General features: G+C 36.8%; 1 protein-coding gene across 1 annotated transcript in view; it reads right to left on the bottom strand.

Moving 5' to 3' along the window:
• Positions 1–17,778, bottom strand: part of LOC129247498 (gamma-aminobutyric acid type B receptor subunit 1) — a 266,329-nt gene that overhangs the window by 32,676 nt on the left and 215,875 nt on the right. The window contains exons 9-10 of the mRNA XM_054886646.1: positions 14,744–14,867; positions 13,660–13,776 (exon numbers count right to left, since the gene is read on the bottom strand). Of these exons, the coding sequence (XP_054742621.1) occupies positions 13,660–13,776; positions 14,744–14,867 (241 nt within the window). The remainder of the gene's footprint in view (positions 1–13,659; positions 13,777–14,743; positions 14,868–17,778) is intronic.

Raw genomic sequence — 17,778 nt, 5'->3', positions numbered from 1 at the left:
TGTATTTAATTAGCTTACAGGTAGCTGAATTGTTGCTCATACGCCCCGTTCTAATGCGCGCTATTTAATTAGTTTACAGAGTCATCATCATCATCAGCAGCAACATTGTCTGCGGCCCCGGGGCACATTAATTTCACCTCGAATGCAGTGCCTTGTAATTCTAGTTGTTGCATTGCTCACACGCATGTTACCTACATACAGGTATATTATTTGTACACGTGTATGTGCATACTAATCTCTGTGTAGCGCAGTCTGCTTGACTACGCATAATACTCGCATCTAACAAACTGACAGGTAGTCAAGCAAGCAATCATTCGCACAGTCAGAGGATTAAGTTTACCATTATGCAGGTGCACTTGCTATTTGAGCCTCAAAGGTACACATCTCCCTAGCCTGCGAACAATCATAATGCGCATTAGGGAATACCAAATGATTACATATGCAAGTACATTTGTACCGGAGTGCACGTGTAAGCGAACATCGGTGGCAGGTTCAGGTGTCTGAGGTTGGCTATGTACGTGTGAGGTGTGTGTGCGGGGGAAATATGCTATGCCCTGTGTGCAATTTTATGACCTCTAATTGCGGTTGTCTGTATGCATATTATCCATTCTGTGTGGCATTGTGCCTTTGTGGTGAATCAATTGAGCCTATCGTCACTGGCCGTATGTAAGGTTGCGCTCAGTTGTGCTCGAAATTGTTTGATATAAATTTTATGCTATTTTTCATTTGAATTTCAATTGATTCCCTGCTCGTATAATGCAGCAGCTGCTGCTTTCAATTGAAAGTGCTCATTAGTAGACTACTTAATTTCATTGGGAGGCATTGTTTTAGTGCCACCGAAATGATTGAGTGAGTGGCAGTTTGTGGGTGACACTGAAAGTCGACGCAGTTTGACAATGAAATCATGCATGGAAAGCTGTAATTTTTTGCTTGGAGTGGAAGTGCTCAGAATGAATTAGATATGTATATATGGAGTCTTATTTATTTATTTATTTATTTATAAAAATGAGAAACAACAATACAATTGTTATTGCACAGCAAAAAAGGAGCACTGGCTCAGGGCCTTCGGCTCACCGGTATGTAAAAAAGTATGTGTGAATATGAAACATTATATTATATTATATAAAAAAGTATAGGAAATTACTGAGTTGAGATAGCAGTTAAATTGCTAACAATACGTTACTTAGAGCTATAGCTAAAGGGAATTAAATTACTTTACGAAGATCCGTTAGGGTTAAATAATGGACTATGAATAAGTTCGTGCGGTTTTTTTCGAAATTTGAAACTTTATTGACGTAAAATGGTTACAAATTTAATATTCAAAGTATTGTCCATCGCTTGCTACTACTTTTTCCCATCTTTCTGGCAATTCACGGATTCCCTTTGTGAAAAATTCGGTCGGTTTTGCCGCAATCCACGAATCGATCCATTTTTTGACTTCATCGTAATTACGGAAGTGCTGGTCAGCCAGGCTATGTTGCATCGATCGGAAGAGATAGTAATCGGATGGCGCAAGGTCTGGACTATACGGCGGGTGGGGTAGGACATCCCATTTGAGCGTTTCTAAGTATGTTTTGACCACTTGTGCAACATGTGGCCGAGCATTGTCATGTTGCAAAATAACTTTGTCGTGTCTATCGGCGTATTGCGGCCGTTTTTCTCGCAGTGCTCGGCTCAAACGCATCAATTGTCGTCGGTAGACATCCCCCGTAATCGTTTCATTCGGTTTCAGTAGCTCATAATACACAACACCCAGCTGGTCCCACCAGATACACAGCATAACCTTCAGGCCATGAATATTCTGCGCCGACGTCGATGTTGAAGCATGGCCAGGGTATCCATACGTTGCCCGACGTTTTGGATTGTCGTAATGGACCCACTTTTCATCGCCAGTCACAATTCGATGCAAAAAACCCTTTCTTTTGTGCCGTTGAAGCAGTTGTTCGCATGCCATAAAACGGCGTTCAACGTCTCTTGGCTTCAATTCATACGGCACCCAATGGCCTACCTTTCGGATCATTCCCATGGCTTTTAAACGTTTGGAAATGGTTGATTGATCAACTCCCAAAGTTTTTGCAACCTCTTCTTGCGTTTGAGCCGGATCTTGATCGAGCAATTCCTCCAATTCGGTATACATGAACTTTGGCGGCGCACCCTCGCGTTCTTCGTCTTCCAAGCCAAAATCACCACTTTTAAAGCGTGCAAACCACTTCTGGCACGTTCGCTCAGCTAGAGCATGCTCACCATAAACTTCCACCAAGATACGATGACTTTCGGCTGCTTTTTTCTTCATATTAAAATAATGAAGAAGAATTCCCCGCAAAAACACATTATTTGGCACGAAATTCGACATTTTCAAGTGTGGTAAAAATATTGTTGTTTACGCTTCAAATAAAAAACTTATACTGACGTTTGTGCCTTACGACAGTAGCTCTCCAATGAATGTTTGGAAATGTGGATCGATGGAATAATAATCAAGTTACGCCATCTGTTGTAAAACCGCACGAACTTATTCATAGTCCTATTATTTGGCAATTTTCTCAATGTTTTCGGGTGTAGTGGTTTTTAAGAGATCAATGGCGTTGTCGCAGTTGAATATGTTGCTTCTGATTGACGTGAACTGTTATAACTATATATTTTTTTTCTAATTAATTTTAAAGACATGTTCCATTCTGTTAGTACTAACCATATAAAACCATATTTCAAGCTTTGTTGAACACTTTCATACATTCATAAAATTTCATATATTTATCAGCCTCACATTTTTAGTCAGAGTTTTAAGAAAATTTTTTGTATGAAATCTTGCAGTCCATTAAATTTTGGTAGAATGAAGTGCAAGTTTCAAGTCGCTCAAAATTCTCGTTGACTTTTAATAATTTTTTTCTTGACGGCGTTGCGCTTTTTCTCTCATTTTAGCTACTGGGCATTCAGCTCAATTGAAGTTTGAGGTGTTCTCTTGATTTGGAAAAAGTTATAAAAAAATACACTTTTTGAAATATTGAATTTCGAAAAAATTTAAATTTTTTTTTTTGCTAAATAAAAAAAAACACCAGTCTAACGGTTAGACGCGATAGAAGTGAAACCTTCCGTAAAACAAACTGAGAGAGAATAAGACGAAAGCAGCATTAGGAGCAAGATAATTATAGGTTCATTATAATATTGCTATAAAGTTCATATTTTATTTTCTTCATTTTATTATTATTCATCCTCAATGTTTTCAATTTCAACAAATGATACGAGTGGCTTATGATAGCTAAAATATGATACAAATGTTTTGGTTTCGATGTTGTCAACATGTCTTTGAAATACCGCGTCAATTGTTGTTTTTGATCGTGTTGTCGATTCAGTGCGATTGTTACACATTTTTAAATTGAATGTTGTATTGAGAACGTCAATTAAAGGAACCGCTGTGTCCAATGCAAAATTTACGTTAAAATCGCCACTTAAAATCATTGGAACTTTATCGTAATCTTTTCTAAGTATCCGCGATACTTCTGGTGTATACTTTATTAAATTTTCGTGAATGAATTCCGTGATGCTATTTATTGATTTTTTTTTCTATCGATATTCACGACACTTTTCTGCATTATTTTTCGTCATAATTGCGGTAAATATTTAAAAATGAAAATATTTACGAATATAAAAATACACACGCGGTTGCTATTATGAGCGTCCCCAGCAAAACCTGCGTGACCGAAACTCTAACACAATTACATTTTTTTGAATGTTACAAACACATATGCACGCAGGTTTTGCTGGGGCGTGACCGAAACTCTAACACAATTACACATATGCACTCGTATTTGTTTGAAAATCGACTTTTTTTTTGGTTCTCCGTCACCTTTGGAAAATGTGTAAACAGTAAGCAAACTTTATTCATATATTTTTCCTCATTTTTGCATCAGTAAAATTAAACAAACGCCGTAGCCGAATGGGTTGGTGCGTGACTACTATTCAGAATTCACAGAGAGAACGTCAGTTCGAATCTCGGTGAAAACACCAAAATTAAGGAAAACTATTTTTCTAATAGCGCTCACCCCTCAGCAGGCAATGACAAAACACCGAGTGTATTTCTGCCATGAAAAAAAGCCCATCATAAACATATCATAAAATAAAATAAAATAACTGTATAAAAAAATTTTTTTTCTTGTGATTCGAACCAAGGATTTTGGATCGGAAGCTCACATTGCTAGCCGCTCGGCTATCGCGCCATTCTGTCGTCGCTGGCCTAAAAGTTATTTAGTTCGTCGCTACGTGTATATGTAATATTCGTAGCCAAGAGTGTCGCTTTTTTCGTTTCACTTTTTCTCAAATCACTCCCAACGATTCTAAAGAAGTTTTCACTTCAAAAATTTCAACTACTTTTTTGCAATTGTTTCTACATGAAGTCGCTCGTGTAAGTAATAATGATCATTTCGAACCCAGAATTATTAAAATCGGTTCATTTTTAATTAAGTTATGGGCAGTTAAAAAAAATTTTTTCTTATATAATTAAAAAAAAATCGATTTTGAGCTGAAAAACAAAATTACCGATAACTCTTGAAAAAAATTTTTTTCGGGCAAACAAAAAAATACGTGTCTCATTATTTTGACCAGAGAGCAACATATTTGAGTTACATCGAAATTGAAGAACATGTCCCGAATAGCCCGGTTGAATTGAAATGGAAAGCATATATTATAATAAAATTTAATGGACAATAAAAGTGCGTACTCAAATTTTGTAATTACATAAAAATTGTGACATTTTTATGAAAATTGGTGAATTTTTACAACTCGTGTACGCAGTTTTATATTTGGATTAATATGGTATTTATTGTAGTATGAACTGCATTTTTAGAAAAATATAATTGAAACTAAAAAATGTAAATAAATAAGTCAAACCTTGTTAGTATACGGGGACCTTAAAGTTTTGCAACGGACTATACAAATGAGGGTTATTTGAAAGCACGGACTTTTCAAAAAGGTGGCACTACCGTCGTATATCGAGATTATGTTTCTTGGAAGCACACACACAGAGTTTCAGCCAGTTCGGTTTATTTCTCTGTGCTTGGCATTCGTTTGAATGGAAGAAGTCGAATGATTTTCCTTTTCCGTCACGACAAGGCATCAGCTCACGCCTCAGCAGTTGTGGCCGCAAAATGAATAGAAATCGGGTTCCATCTAGTTTCACATCCCGTCTTTTCTACAGACTTGGCTCACTCGTATCTCTCGGACTACTATTTGTTCGCCAATTTGAAAAAAAATGCCGGCAGGAAAAAGATTTTTTTCAAACAAGGAGGAGATTGCAAAACAGATAATGTTGGAATATGTAAAAGTTTAACCTCAAACCACATTTTGCACGGACACCTTCAGGAAAATTGTAAAGCCCACGAGCTAGCCAGGAAAGGTACCACTTTGCAACTGCTGAGTCATAGAAGTACGGTGGGGATACCTACGGTTACGAGCAAACTAATAACAAAAAACAGTAGTATCCAAGCGGCCAATAAGGCATGATGAGATGAGGGCGCATGAGTAACACCTAAGCTACTATGGCCGCAAATAAATAAGAAAAAGTCAAAGGAAATGCTTAGCCCTTTAAAAGACGATATCACGTGGCTTGCATTGCCGGGCATTGGCTAGTTGGCAGACCTCCCTTGAGACTTTGAGTTTTCTCCCAGGAATATTGTAGAAATTGTAGAGATGAGGAAGAGTAAGAAACAGTTGAGCGCTTCTTTTGCAACTGTCCAGCCTGCGCTAAAATCACAGCAGGATTTCTAAGTAGATACTCTATGAATTCTCTTCTGGAACTATCCGGCGTAGGGATTGGACCAATTCTGCGCTTCATAAGAGCCACAAAATGGTTTAATGAAGATAAATAAATGAGGCTCCCGTGCTGCACATTGGTATCACAATGAACCTGTAAGGTCTAAGCGAGTTGGTTGTACAGACTGATTACCACCATAACCTAACCGAAGCTAAGTTCTACTACGTCGCACCTGGTACTTTTACCGTTTGATATTTTTTGCATATCGTTGAAGGGGAGTTCATTTACTTATAAAAACATATTTAATATAAACTCTTTTAGAAACTGCAATGTTTGATGCTTTCAAAAGCTAAATACAGGTATGCTTCACCACAGCACAGTTTATGAATTTTTTATCTTTGTCCTGAAAAATATGAAAAAAGTGAATGAAGATGCAAATAAAAAACGAAATGTATGTGAATAAAAATGTATGTGAAACGAATAAATAAAAAATAAGCTCCAAATAAAAATGCTGCAAAATAAAATGCATTAAAATTCATAAAAATATTTTCACGAGGCATCACTTTGTTTTTGCACTTGATGCGCTAATTGGAAAATCATGTTTGTGGCGCGGGTTTTGTGGCGAGCCTTTGGGAGTGTCAAGTGCGTGTGCATGAGAATGTGCGTGTGTTGGTACACTTTTATCTACTATGCGTATTTTATGCGCACCAGTAAATTGCAGTGAATCGGACTAAGTTGTGAGTGGTACAAGAATAAACTACAAAAACATTTTAAAATATTAAAAATTGAAAACATTTTTCGTGAAATATAAATTACGGAGCTGCTTGTTTTTTTTTTCTAATATTTGGTTGGTAATTTTGAAGTACGATGAGAGAGATTCTGGATTGATTAAGGAATGTGAAGAAAACATTTTCTCATTTGCGAAATTTTTGCTTTATGCTGATGACGTTAAGATCTTCTCAGTGTTCAAGACGCAAACGGGTGCCATTCTTCTTTAGACCGATATTGGCCGATAGGCTTTACTTGTGGTGCCACCAGAAAGGCTTGATGTCTTTCACTGAACTGGTGATGCGTAATCGGTGAAGCGCTATTGGTATATTAAATACCTGGTCGCAAGTGCTTGGCGTGACTAGGAGAACTAGGAGCTTCAGTATATTTTGAGCTACTGAAATGAAGAAAAATCGGTTATTTGAGGTTTTCTTTTTGACACTTGCAACTTTGTTCTTCTGCTTGCTTCAGGTGGTCAAAATTATTATTTTACGGAAAGCTAAATTTGTGATTTACAGGAGTTAAGTTATAGAAGAAAGAAGGCACTGAAATAAATGTTGCTGAGATTATGCAAATTCTTGCTCGTGGCTGAAACAGAATTGTCATTGTGGTAGAAGAAGATACAGGAGCGCTCTCAGAAGTGAAGGCTGAACAATGCCGCTGATAGATCGCCAGTGACACGGTGAAGGTGAGGAGGCAATTTCTTGCTCGTGACCAAAATGAAATTTTCATTTCCGGAGAAGTAGATGCAGGAGTTCGCTGAGAGATGAAGGCACAGCAGTGTTGTCCGAAGATTGTAGCCTTGTGAAACTCTTTCCTAGATAGATATTGATTTGAAGATGGCTTCTCGATAATTTGCTGAAGATTCAGTTTTCTGGAGGCCCTATCTGAATGAGTTCCGTGGCATAGTGTTGCGTGATAAAACAAACAGCTCTGACAGCTCGGCAAAGTATCTCAAGTAAACTTTCTAAACTGAGCCTCATTTACATCGCAAATTACGAGCTCTTGCTAATGTAGAATAGTGGAAGGATAGCAGTATGAAAGTGCACATAAATGAAAATTTCCTTCCAGCAGAGATCAGGTATGCATTTGTTTGACATTAAAAGTAAAATCCCAGCACTGAGCCTACAAACTTCAGCACTGGAAAGCAAAAAATCATGAATTCATTTTATGTGCTTTCCCCGATATTTACTACTGGGTAATAATATTTTATCGTCGTTGATGTATAGCTATTCGATGTTCTGTGTTGATTGGCTGGTTATGCAATTGACCGCAACTGCGTGATTCACTTAACGCAAAAGCGTTGGCATTGACCAACAACAAAATTGATTAACTCAATTGGCTTGAGTGCCTTGTGCATAATAAATTTAGTTGTTTTTCAATTTTAATAAAAATGCGTGAACTCATAAATTTTAGTTACTTATTTGAGTATATTAAAATTCATTGTTTTTTGTGTAATAAATGCAACTATTCTTTTTGCTGATTGTTAAGAAAAAAATTGAAATTAGCTTATGCTAAATATCACGCTTCTTAGATTAATAGAGAAAAAGTGGCGTTTGATTTCAGTTGTCATAAGAATTTGCATTTCGAATTGTAATAGCGATGCAGAAACCAAGCGAGTGATGAAACTTAGAAAACCACTAAAAAAATGTTTCAATGGTATAATAAAATAATGAGGGGAAAAGTGTAGAAGAAATGTAATAAAATTTTCAATGGTAAGAAGTTTTTATCTCTATACTATAAAGGTAAATGTCTGTACGTTGTCCGCGCATCACTACGAAACGACAACACCAATTGACGAACAATTTTTTATACATTCATATTTTCACCCAATGAAGGTCATGATGGAACTTCCTTTCCCACAGCCCCCAGGCCGCGCCACCAGTCTCATTCGTCACTAATAATCGAATATTTGCTCAAATTTAATCTAAGAAATCTTAGTTTTTCCTATTTCCCACTATTTATTGCACACTCTAGTCTGCATAGTCCGCATAAGCTGTTCAACTATGACCCAAATGCAAAGTTCAAAAACGGTTTGAGATAGAAAATTAATAAAAATAATTTTGCTTGATAATTTTCTGATTGGTTGTTTTGATTTTATTCAACGAGACATAGCAATGGATGCCGGGTAAAAGCATTTAAAACTACATTCGAAGTTCAATTTCAGAGACAGGAAGGTGTATTAGTTACTATTTCAGACTTGGTGTGCTAAAAATAAATAAATTAAAATAATACCTGAAATACCTGCATTCGTGTCAACCAAATAACCGGAATGAAAAATTATATATATTACCTATATATAGATATATGAATGTAATCCAGATTCAAGACCCAACTACGCACGCTATTCCGTATCGTACACTCTTAAAAATGGATCGAAGATAAATGTAAATTGTCTCATTTCTACAAAAGTTTTAAAAATATCAGACTTTTATTTACTCCATTCTCTATGCAGATTCGTTTCATGAGATCACAATATGCCAACAAGAAGAAGATCTAAATTATTAAGACAATCCACTGGGGTAAAAAGAAAGAAAGATGCAAGATCAAACGAGAGTGAACAACAACACGAAAACATACTTTCATGCTTGAGAGAAAGAAGAAGAGACATGGAGAACGCGAGCGGGGCCGCGGGTTAAAGCTAGTATTATAATAAAAACGACATGCACCAGATGAATTTTTAAAAATTTAATTAAAATATTTTTTTTTTGCTTGTAAAAATTTTTGTATATGAGCATAAAAATCAAATTTGTCCTCTACTTCTGCTTATTGTATATAAATTAGTCAAGCGAGGAAAAATTCTTTTTATACATTTTTCTTGGAGAAAAATGAAATTGGCCTCAACTTCTGAAGCGATAAAAACCTGCTTCAGGCATTGAAATAGGAATTTGAACAGGTCGAGCCAAGAAGCACCAATGGATTTGGTGGCCCCTAAAACACTCAGGCTAAACAGCCATTGCATTTAGAGCTCTGGAAAGAGTGTACATAGTCAAGGACGAAAGGAGAAAAGTATCAGAGAAAGAGATAGGAAAGCATAGAGACAAAGAGAGAGGTAAGTAGTCCTGTGAGAATTTTCCAGAGTCTTTGGCACATCTGTAAATATCCTCCAGTTTTAGAGAACGAATATTGCTCATTCTCACGACATCTGAACCTAAAACTCGTAGCCGTGCTCTAGCAAAGGCAGGACACTCCCAGAGAAAGTTCTCAGTGCTATTCGCTTCCTCCAAGCATCGCTCTTTATGTAAATTGCATGCATACAGTTCATGATTCCTGCGGAACTGATTCCGATTATTGGCTCTGGCCCTTGAGGCTGATCCACGGTTGGCCAATTCATCGGCCATTTAGTTTCCTTGAACACCGGAGTGTCCTTGAACCCATATAAGTGCAAGCCTGTTCTGTCTTACGACATAATTAAGCTTCTTCTTACATTCTGGAACAATCTTCGAGGTTTGCTTCGCGTTTTCCAGAGCCTTGGGTGCAGCCTGACTGTCACTGAAAACTCCAATCTGTTTCCCTCTCCAACTCCTCTCGATTATCCATTCGGCTACTTTCAGGGCGTCAAACATTTTTTTTTGGAAATAGTTGCCATTTCCCCATAGCATGGTGATACTTATTACTATCGTTTAAGTACCATCCGGCTCCATACCCTATTTCATTCTTGGACCCATCGTTAAAGAAAATATCCGTGAAACCTGCCTGAAAGCATTTTGAATGGCTCCATTGTTCACGATATGGAAATCTGACATCAAATTACCTTCCAAATGAAACTATGGGTATCAGGTCGTCTTTAGGTGCCAAAAAGAGTGGATACTGCTCAGATAGCAACTTAAAGATTTCTCTGTGTCCCGAAGTTCCATCTTCGTGCTAGAAACCATATTTATGGAGTCTACATATTGCTTTTATTGCTTCCTGTTGTACCTTAAGATCCAAGGGGAGGAAATCAAGCATAGCATTTAGGGCATCACCAGAGGTTGTACTCATGGTACCCGTGATGCATAAACATACACTTCTTTGCAGCCTGTATAGTTCCCGGAGTGTGGACTTAACCATGGTCCATCGCCACCAGACCACAGAGACGTAAGTGATGATTGGTCTGATAAGTGCTGTGTATATATATCCATAGGACCACAGCAGGTTTCAGACTCCAGGTTTAACAAAGGCTCTGCAGTATTGCTAAAAAATCCTTAAGGGGACAGATACCTGTAAAATTACGAAAAAAAAAATTTCGTTTTTTTCATAAAATGTTAATATAATCCTTTAAGAATATGTTAAAAAATGTTTAGAACGTAAATTTAAGTATTTCTTATATCATAGACTGTCAACCGTGACGACCCCTTTATTGAATTTTCATGTATTCAAACTTTAGACCCGTTTTTCTCAAAACCATATTTTTCGAATTGGCGTACAAGATAACTCGAAAAGTTATTGACTGAACTCCCTGAAATTTTACACACATTTTTTATGATATTACTTTGTTGTGTTTCAAGTTTTCGAAAATTTTTCGAAAAAATAATTTTTCCGAAGCAAAAATATTGGGAAATTTCGCCCCAAAATTCATTTTTTTGTAAACATTTTATTCCGCGAATTTTTTTTCATTTTTTTTAATTAATATAGAAATTATGACATTAATAAACAAAAAAGTTTTGTTTTTTTGTATTCAGGTCACTGGTACAATTCCCGCCGATTGAGAAGCCCCGCTGCGACCTGAGTGTACATCCGCCATTTTGAATGATTAAAATAAAAAATAAATTTTTAAATTATTTTAATAAACTGTATGCCAATTTTGAAAAAAATATTTTGACTTCTTCAATTTAAATAATTTTAATGAAAATCAGGGGAAATATGGCCGTTTACAGGTATCTGTCCCCTTAATGCGCTTCTTCAGTTAATGCTATTGTTATCCTGTCGATTGAGCTGTTGCACAAGCTCGCTTGGCTTCATTCAATCAATAAGCAACCTATTGCAGTAGACCCCGTTTAACACCGCTTACAGCAATGTAAGTGCACAGATTGAACACCAACGAAGCAGAAATGACACGAACAGACAATGGCTTGTTCGTATCGCTCGACAAGGCACGAAATATTTTACTTCCCCTTGATGCTTGCTTGAAGGCATTGCAATGAAAACATTGCAGAGAGTGTTAATGGAACATAATGAACATAAGAATCATAATTAGCATTGAAACATCATTAACATTCTCTGCTATTAGCTAACTAAAATGCATTGTGAGCAGTATGAACAGTATGTTGAACGCACATCCATACATCTCCGAAACTCGTATGTAATGTGACTGCACCTTTGCTTAGAATACTCCAATATGCAAAGAAGTTCTTGTATACAAAGCTTAGCTGTCCGGGGAGATGTTTAATTTTAACATAATTTGAAGGAGCCTATAAAGGGGGCGTAGAAATGTGCAAAAATGTCATGCCAAAAATCAGTAATCGCAGGTATTACATAAAACACGAAATAATAGATTGAAATTGTTTTTCTTTTTAGTTAAACTTTGAAATGTATACTTTCATTCCATTCGTATACTTTATTATTCTGTATAGTCTCCCTGAATATACTTGTTCCTTTGAGATTCCAGTTTCTGAATTCCATCTCTGAAGTGAGAATACTGAAGGGCAGCAAAATGCGCTTTCACAGCTGTTATGACCTCATCATTTGATGAAAATTCCTTTCCACACACGCATTTTTTTTAGGTCTGGAAGCAGATAGAAGTCGCTAGGCGCCCAATCTGGTGGATGCTCCAACTATTCGAACTTAAATTGACAGATTTTAGTCATTATCGAAATGCTCTTGTGACTCGGTGGATTGTTTTGATGCACAAGAATTTTTTTAGTTTGCAAACTGGGTCTTTCTTCACGACGTTTTTTCTTCAACTGTTCAGAAACGTTACAATAATATTCGAAATTTATTGTTTTAAAAGTTTGTAAGTAATCCACAAGCAAAACTTCTTTCGCATCCAAAAAAATTGATGCTAGCAGCTTCTTGGCCGACTTCTGAGCACGAACTCGTTTCGGAGTCGAAGAACCAGGTTCACATCACTCTTTAGCGTCTTGTTTTTGGTTTAGGATCTTGGTAATAGATCTAAATCTCATCCGTAGTGACGAATCGACGCACACAAGCCACTTTATCTTTTCGATAACGCACTAAATGTTGCTGAGAAAGTCGCATTCGAATGTGTTTTTGTTCCATTGTTGGCGAATGTGGTACCTGATTTGGACACAGCTTACTGAAATCCAATACTTCAGTCAAAATATCGCTAGCTCTCTTAGTGAGATTCCAAAGACTTCTACTAAATCTCTTTCAGTCACTCGACGATTTTCCAATACCATATCCCGTATTTTTTCTATGATTTCTAGTGTTGTTGCTGTTTTTGGACGTCCTTGTCGTGGATCATCTTCAAGGTTTGTACTACCACTTTTAAATGCAGCCAACTCTCTTTCTACTCTACTAGTAGATGGCGAAAAGTAGGTACTTATACTATTTGGACATTCGTTCATAAATTAATTTTTCTTTTAAACCTTCCAAAATTAAAAATTCAATCACTGCACGTTACTTGATTACGAAACTAACAGTATTTGGGCTTTAATTTCTTTATTTATTAATTTAGTCTAAGAATTTACTGCTTTATAGACCTCGAATAGCACAGTGAAACTCAGAACTAAATACATGTCATAAGTTCAGAAGTTAAAAAGCGGAATTCAAAAGATTAGAAAAAGGCTGCCCTTGGACCAAAAAGAGTCAAGGAAGTCTGACTAATAGTATAATTGTATGATCGCCCACATTCGAAATCGAATTGGCAAATAAACAAGAATTATTCGCCTAATGCTCCTGTTGCCCGCACACTTAGAGAATCCAATGGAATCTCGAGTTCTATTTCGCTCGACTTTTAGTTATAAAAGAACAAAATGTATGAATTTTCAAAAATTATTATATTTAACTATCTTTAGTAATACACCTATTCAGTTGCGTAATTAAAAAACTCTCGAGCGAACATTTGGTTTTATTGAATCGTGCTTTGGAAACCAAGTTACATAAGAAAAAAATAGTGGCAATTCACGAAATTCGTTGTTTGCCATTTTATTATCCAGCATCCTTTTCTTATTTGTTTACTCAGTTGATTAAAGTTTTTCTTTACTTACTTTTGGATCTGTTTTCGCTTTTGTTGTAAAACGATGCACACGCCAGACTTTGCTGAACATTGCACCATAGGCTAATGTAAAACCGGTGGTTAATAGCCAAGCGCGCGCTTGACATATCTGGAAAAGAAGAGCACAAACAAATTTTGTCAGAAAGAAAAGAATTCAAAATATCCTGAAAAAAATTATTTACAAGCATACGAGTATACGAGTCTAACGTTTTTTAAACTATTTTATAAAACCTTTTGCTTACTTTTAAAAGTTGGCACATTCTATCTATTCTCATCTATCTGTTAATTCAGAGAACTTTAAACAAAATTGTTCGACAATCTGTAAAAAAATTGAATTAATCTAATGATATCTAGCTTTAGGGTGCTCCTATTTCAAAAAGGCTAAGATTTTAGGAATACTCAGAGAATTGGAGGGTTTCTCAAGTTAGAATTTGCTTACACTAGCTTACAGCCAAAAAACCTAACAATAAAGCCATCCTATGTAAAATCAGTCACAGAGCTCAAAATCCACATAATTTTGTTTGTAGTGTTCACGATATGGCCAAATAATGATCTTAGATTGGAGAAGAAAGAGTAGGTGGTAAAAATTTCGAATATCTGCAGAACCCAACAATCGAACAAAATAAGTGATATAAAAAATTAATGAAAATGAAAAGTGATATTTCTTGCTCTATAGTTGTTGACGTGAAAGAGCAGTAAGGTTATGCTCGATATGTGAAACCTATTCAAGTGAAAAATATTTTATAATTTTACCATCAATCCATCCTCCCCTGCTGAGGCTTACGAGCTTCATTACCAAAAGAGATAATAAAGCTCTTTAATTGATGTCTCTGTCTACAGTGTATCCTTTGATGAGATCTCATTAGAAATAGTTTTTTCTAAAACATGAAAACACAAGTTCAAAAGTCTCAACTTTAGAACAACCAGTTTCACAATTCGCTTAATACACCCATTCGCAAATAAGGACTATCGTTGGATGTGATTACTTAGTTCATATCAACTACTTATAGAATTCCTAGATGCATTTAAGATATATAAACATGGTTTGATGGCTTGCACCCTTTGCTCTTACTTACCTTCGGGTACTCCTCTGGACTAACAAACCGCCCATCCATACCCAACAGTATGACTGATGCGAGACATATGATGACACCAAATAACATTATGGTATTACATACAGGATGTGATGATTGTATTACTCTGCAAAAGAAGAAAGAAACGAGGTAATTAGGTAAGAGTAAAAATTGAAAATTTTTAAAGCGCTGAAAAAGGTGTAGTCTTTGTTTTTGTAGTCCTTGTTTTGTTTTATTTCATTTGTATGAAAAGTGATGAGTTTGAGTAAGCCCAAAAAACAAGGGTAATTTTTCGAAGCAATAAAACGTATTTGCTGATTGCTTTAAAGATCTGAGATGTTTTCTGTTTATTTAAGTATTGGGTATAGGAATAAGTTTCCGGCCTTTCTAAGCCAAAGTTACGAATTATTTAAGCAATTAAATAATACAGGAAATTATGTGAAATATGCGTCATTGGAAGCTACAAGTTTGCTCCATCTTTCAGGCAACATACGGATTCCTCTGACGAAAAATTCGAGTTCTTTTGACTTCATCCATTAATTGATCCAGTTTGCGATGCTTTCGTAAGACGTGAACCGCTCTCCAATAAGGGCTGAACTGCATTGATCGGAACAGATGGTGATGAGAAGGTGCAATGTCTGGAGAATACGGCGGGTGGGGCAAGATTTCCCAATTCACTCCATCTAAATATATTATTTCTGGACCGATTTAGCAACGTGTCCCAATACAATATACGAAGGTCACTGGACGATCGGCACACACGCGGAAAAACTAAGGTTACAATTTAACTCCCATTGCAGAAGCTGTGGGGACCTTTCAGAGAAGAAAACTATTGCGCACTTTCCATGTAAATGTCGGGGTTTGGTAGCTAGAGGATTAAGGTACTGGGCGCTCCTTTCTTCGACAACCTGGGGCAATGCGCCAACCTAAATGCAATCAGTCACCTCCATTACATCAACAGCTGTGGCTTGCTGTAGATATCTGTATGTTAGCGGTCTCATCATGGTACCAAACGGTGCCTCAGTGCTAGTTGAGGAGTGCCAGGCTGGCACTTCAACCATTTCACCTACCTAGCAACGTGTGGCGTGGCGCTGTCATGAAGCAAACTTAGTTTGTCATGTCTAACGTCCCATTTTCTTTGAGAGCTCGATTCAAACGCATTAGTTGCAGTGGGTAGCGATCGCCAGTTATGGTTTCAGATGGTTTAGGCAGTTCTTACTAGATGACACCCTTTTGAACCCACCAGACGCGTAGCATAACCTTAGAAGTATGAATATTTGTTTTCGCTGTCAATGGACCTTTTTCACCTGGTAGGTTCCAACATTTTCGGCGCTTAGAGTTATCAAAAGAGATCCATTTTTCGTCGTCAGAAAACTTTTTTTTTCTGCCATTCACGAAGTATCTAACACGTCACCAAACGTCTCTCGATAGCCCTTCCTTTCAACCTGATGTGGCACCCAGTTAGAAGCTTTTTGGACCATTCCCTTCGCGTGGAAACGTTTACCGACAGTTGATCTGTCAACATCCAACTCTTTAGACATATCATCAAGGGTTCGACATACGTCTCCATCCACTAATTGTTGTAGTTGATTGTCTTCGAATTTCTTCGGTGCCCCTTTGCGATCGTTATCATTCATGTCGAAATTGCCACTTTGAAAGCGTCGAAACCACTCTTTACAAGTTATATTTGATGGAGCGTGATTACCGGAAATACTGATCAATATACGGCGCGTTTCAGCTGCACTTTTCTTTAAAAGGTAATAATGGAGCATGACTTCCCGAAAATGCTGTTTTTTCGGGACGAAGGTAGACATTTTTGACGTCAGGTAAGAAGGGATCTTTACGCTTCAAACGAATGTTAACTACTGCTTGCGTAGTTTTCGTTTTGCGTTCGTTGAAAAATGGAAAATCAAAAGGAACATTTTCGTCATATTTTGCTTTTTTATTTCCGCAAAGGGAAAACCGCGTTGCAAGCTCATAAAAAGTTATGTGCTGTTTATGGTGGCGAAGCCTTAAAAGAACGGCAGTGTGAAAATTGGTTTGCCAAATTTTGTTCTGGTGATTTTTCACTCAAAGATGAAAAACGCTCTGGTCATTCAGTTGAAGTTGATGACGCCCTAATCAAAGCAATAATTGATTCGAATCGTCACAATTCAACACGTGAGATTGCAGAGAAGCTTCACGTATCACATACATACATTCAAAATCCATTAAAACAACTTGGCTATGTTCAAAAACTCGATACATAGGGTCCTCACGAACTGAAGGAAACGCATTTAACGCAACAAAGAAACGTAATGAAAATAGTCCATTTTTAAAATGACTGATAACTGGCGATGGAAAGTGGGTTATTTACAACAATGTCAAGCGGAAAAGATCGGGTCAGGTGGACCAACTCAAACAACATCAAAAGCTGATGTTCATCTAAAGAAGGCTTTGTTATCAGTTTGTTAGGAAACCAAAGGAGTTGTCTACTTTGAACTCTTACCACCCAACCGAGCGATCTATTCTGATGTCTACATTGAACAACTAATGAAATAAAACAATGCAGTTGAAGAAAATCGGCCCGAATTGACAAATCGAAAAAGTTTTGTATTCCATCATGAAAGTGCAAGGCCAAATTATTGGAGCTTGGTTGAGATGTTTTGCCACATCCACCATATAGTCGTGACCCTGCACCATCTGATTACTTTTTGTTTCGATCTTTACAAAACTCCTTGAACGGTAAAAATGTCAATAATGATGATGAAGTCCAATCGTACATGATTTAGTTTTTTCCTAATAAAAAAAAGAAGTTTTATGAACGTGGGATTAAAATGCTGCCTGAAAGATGGCAAAAGGTCATTGATCAAAATGGGCAATACATTACAGAACGAAGTTATTTAGTTGCGTGAAAAAATTCTCTTTGATTTTCTAAAAAAAAAATCCGCAATTTGGCAAGTTGCCAACCCAATATTTATATTTACTTTTAGAGTTGTTTTACAAGGCTTGATTCTGATTCCATAAAACGTTGTTCTTTCCTGGTATTAAGACATACA

Source organism: Anastrepha obliqua, chromosome 5 (genome assembly GCF_027943255.1).
Source record: "Anastrepha obliqua isolate idAnaObli1 chromosome 5, idAnaObli1_1.0, whole genome shotgun sequence".
In the NCBI taxonomy this organism is placed as follows: Eukaryota; Metazoa; Arthropoda; class Insecta; order Diptera; family Tephritidae; genus Anastrepha; species Anastrepha obliqua.
The sequence above is the reverse complement of the archived record's forward strand: the minus strand, read 5'-3'. Positions and strand labels throughout refer to the sequence as shown.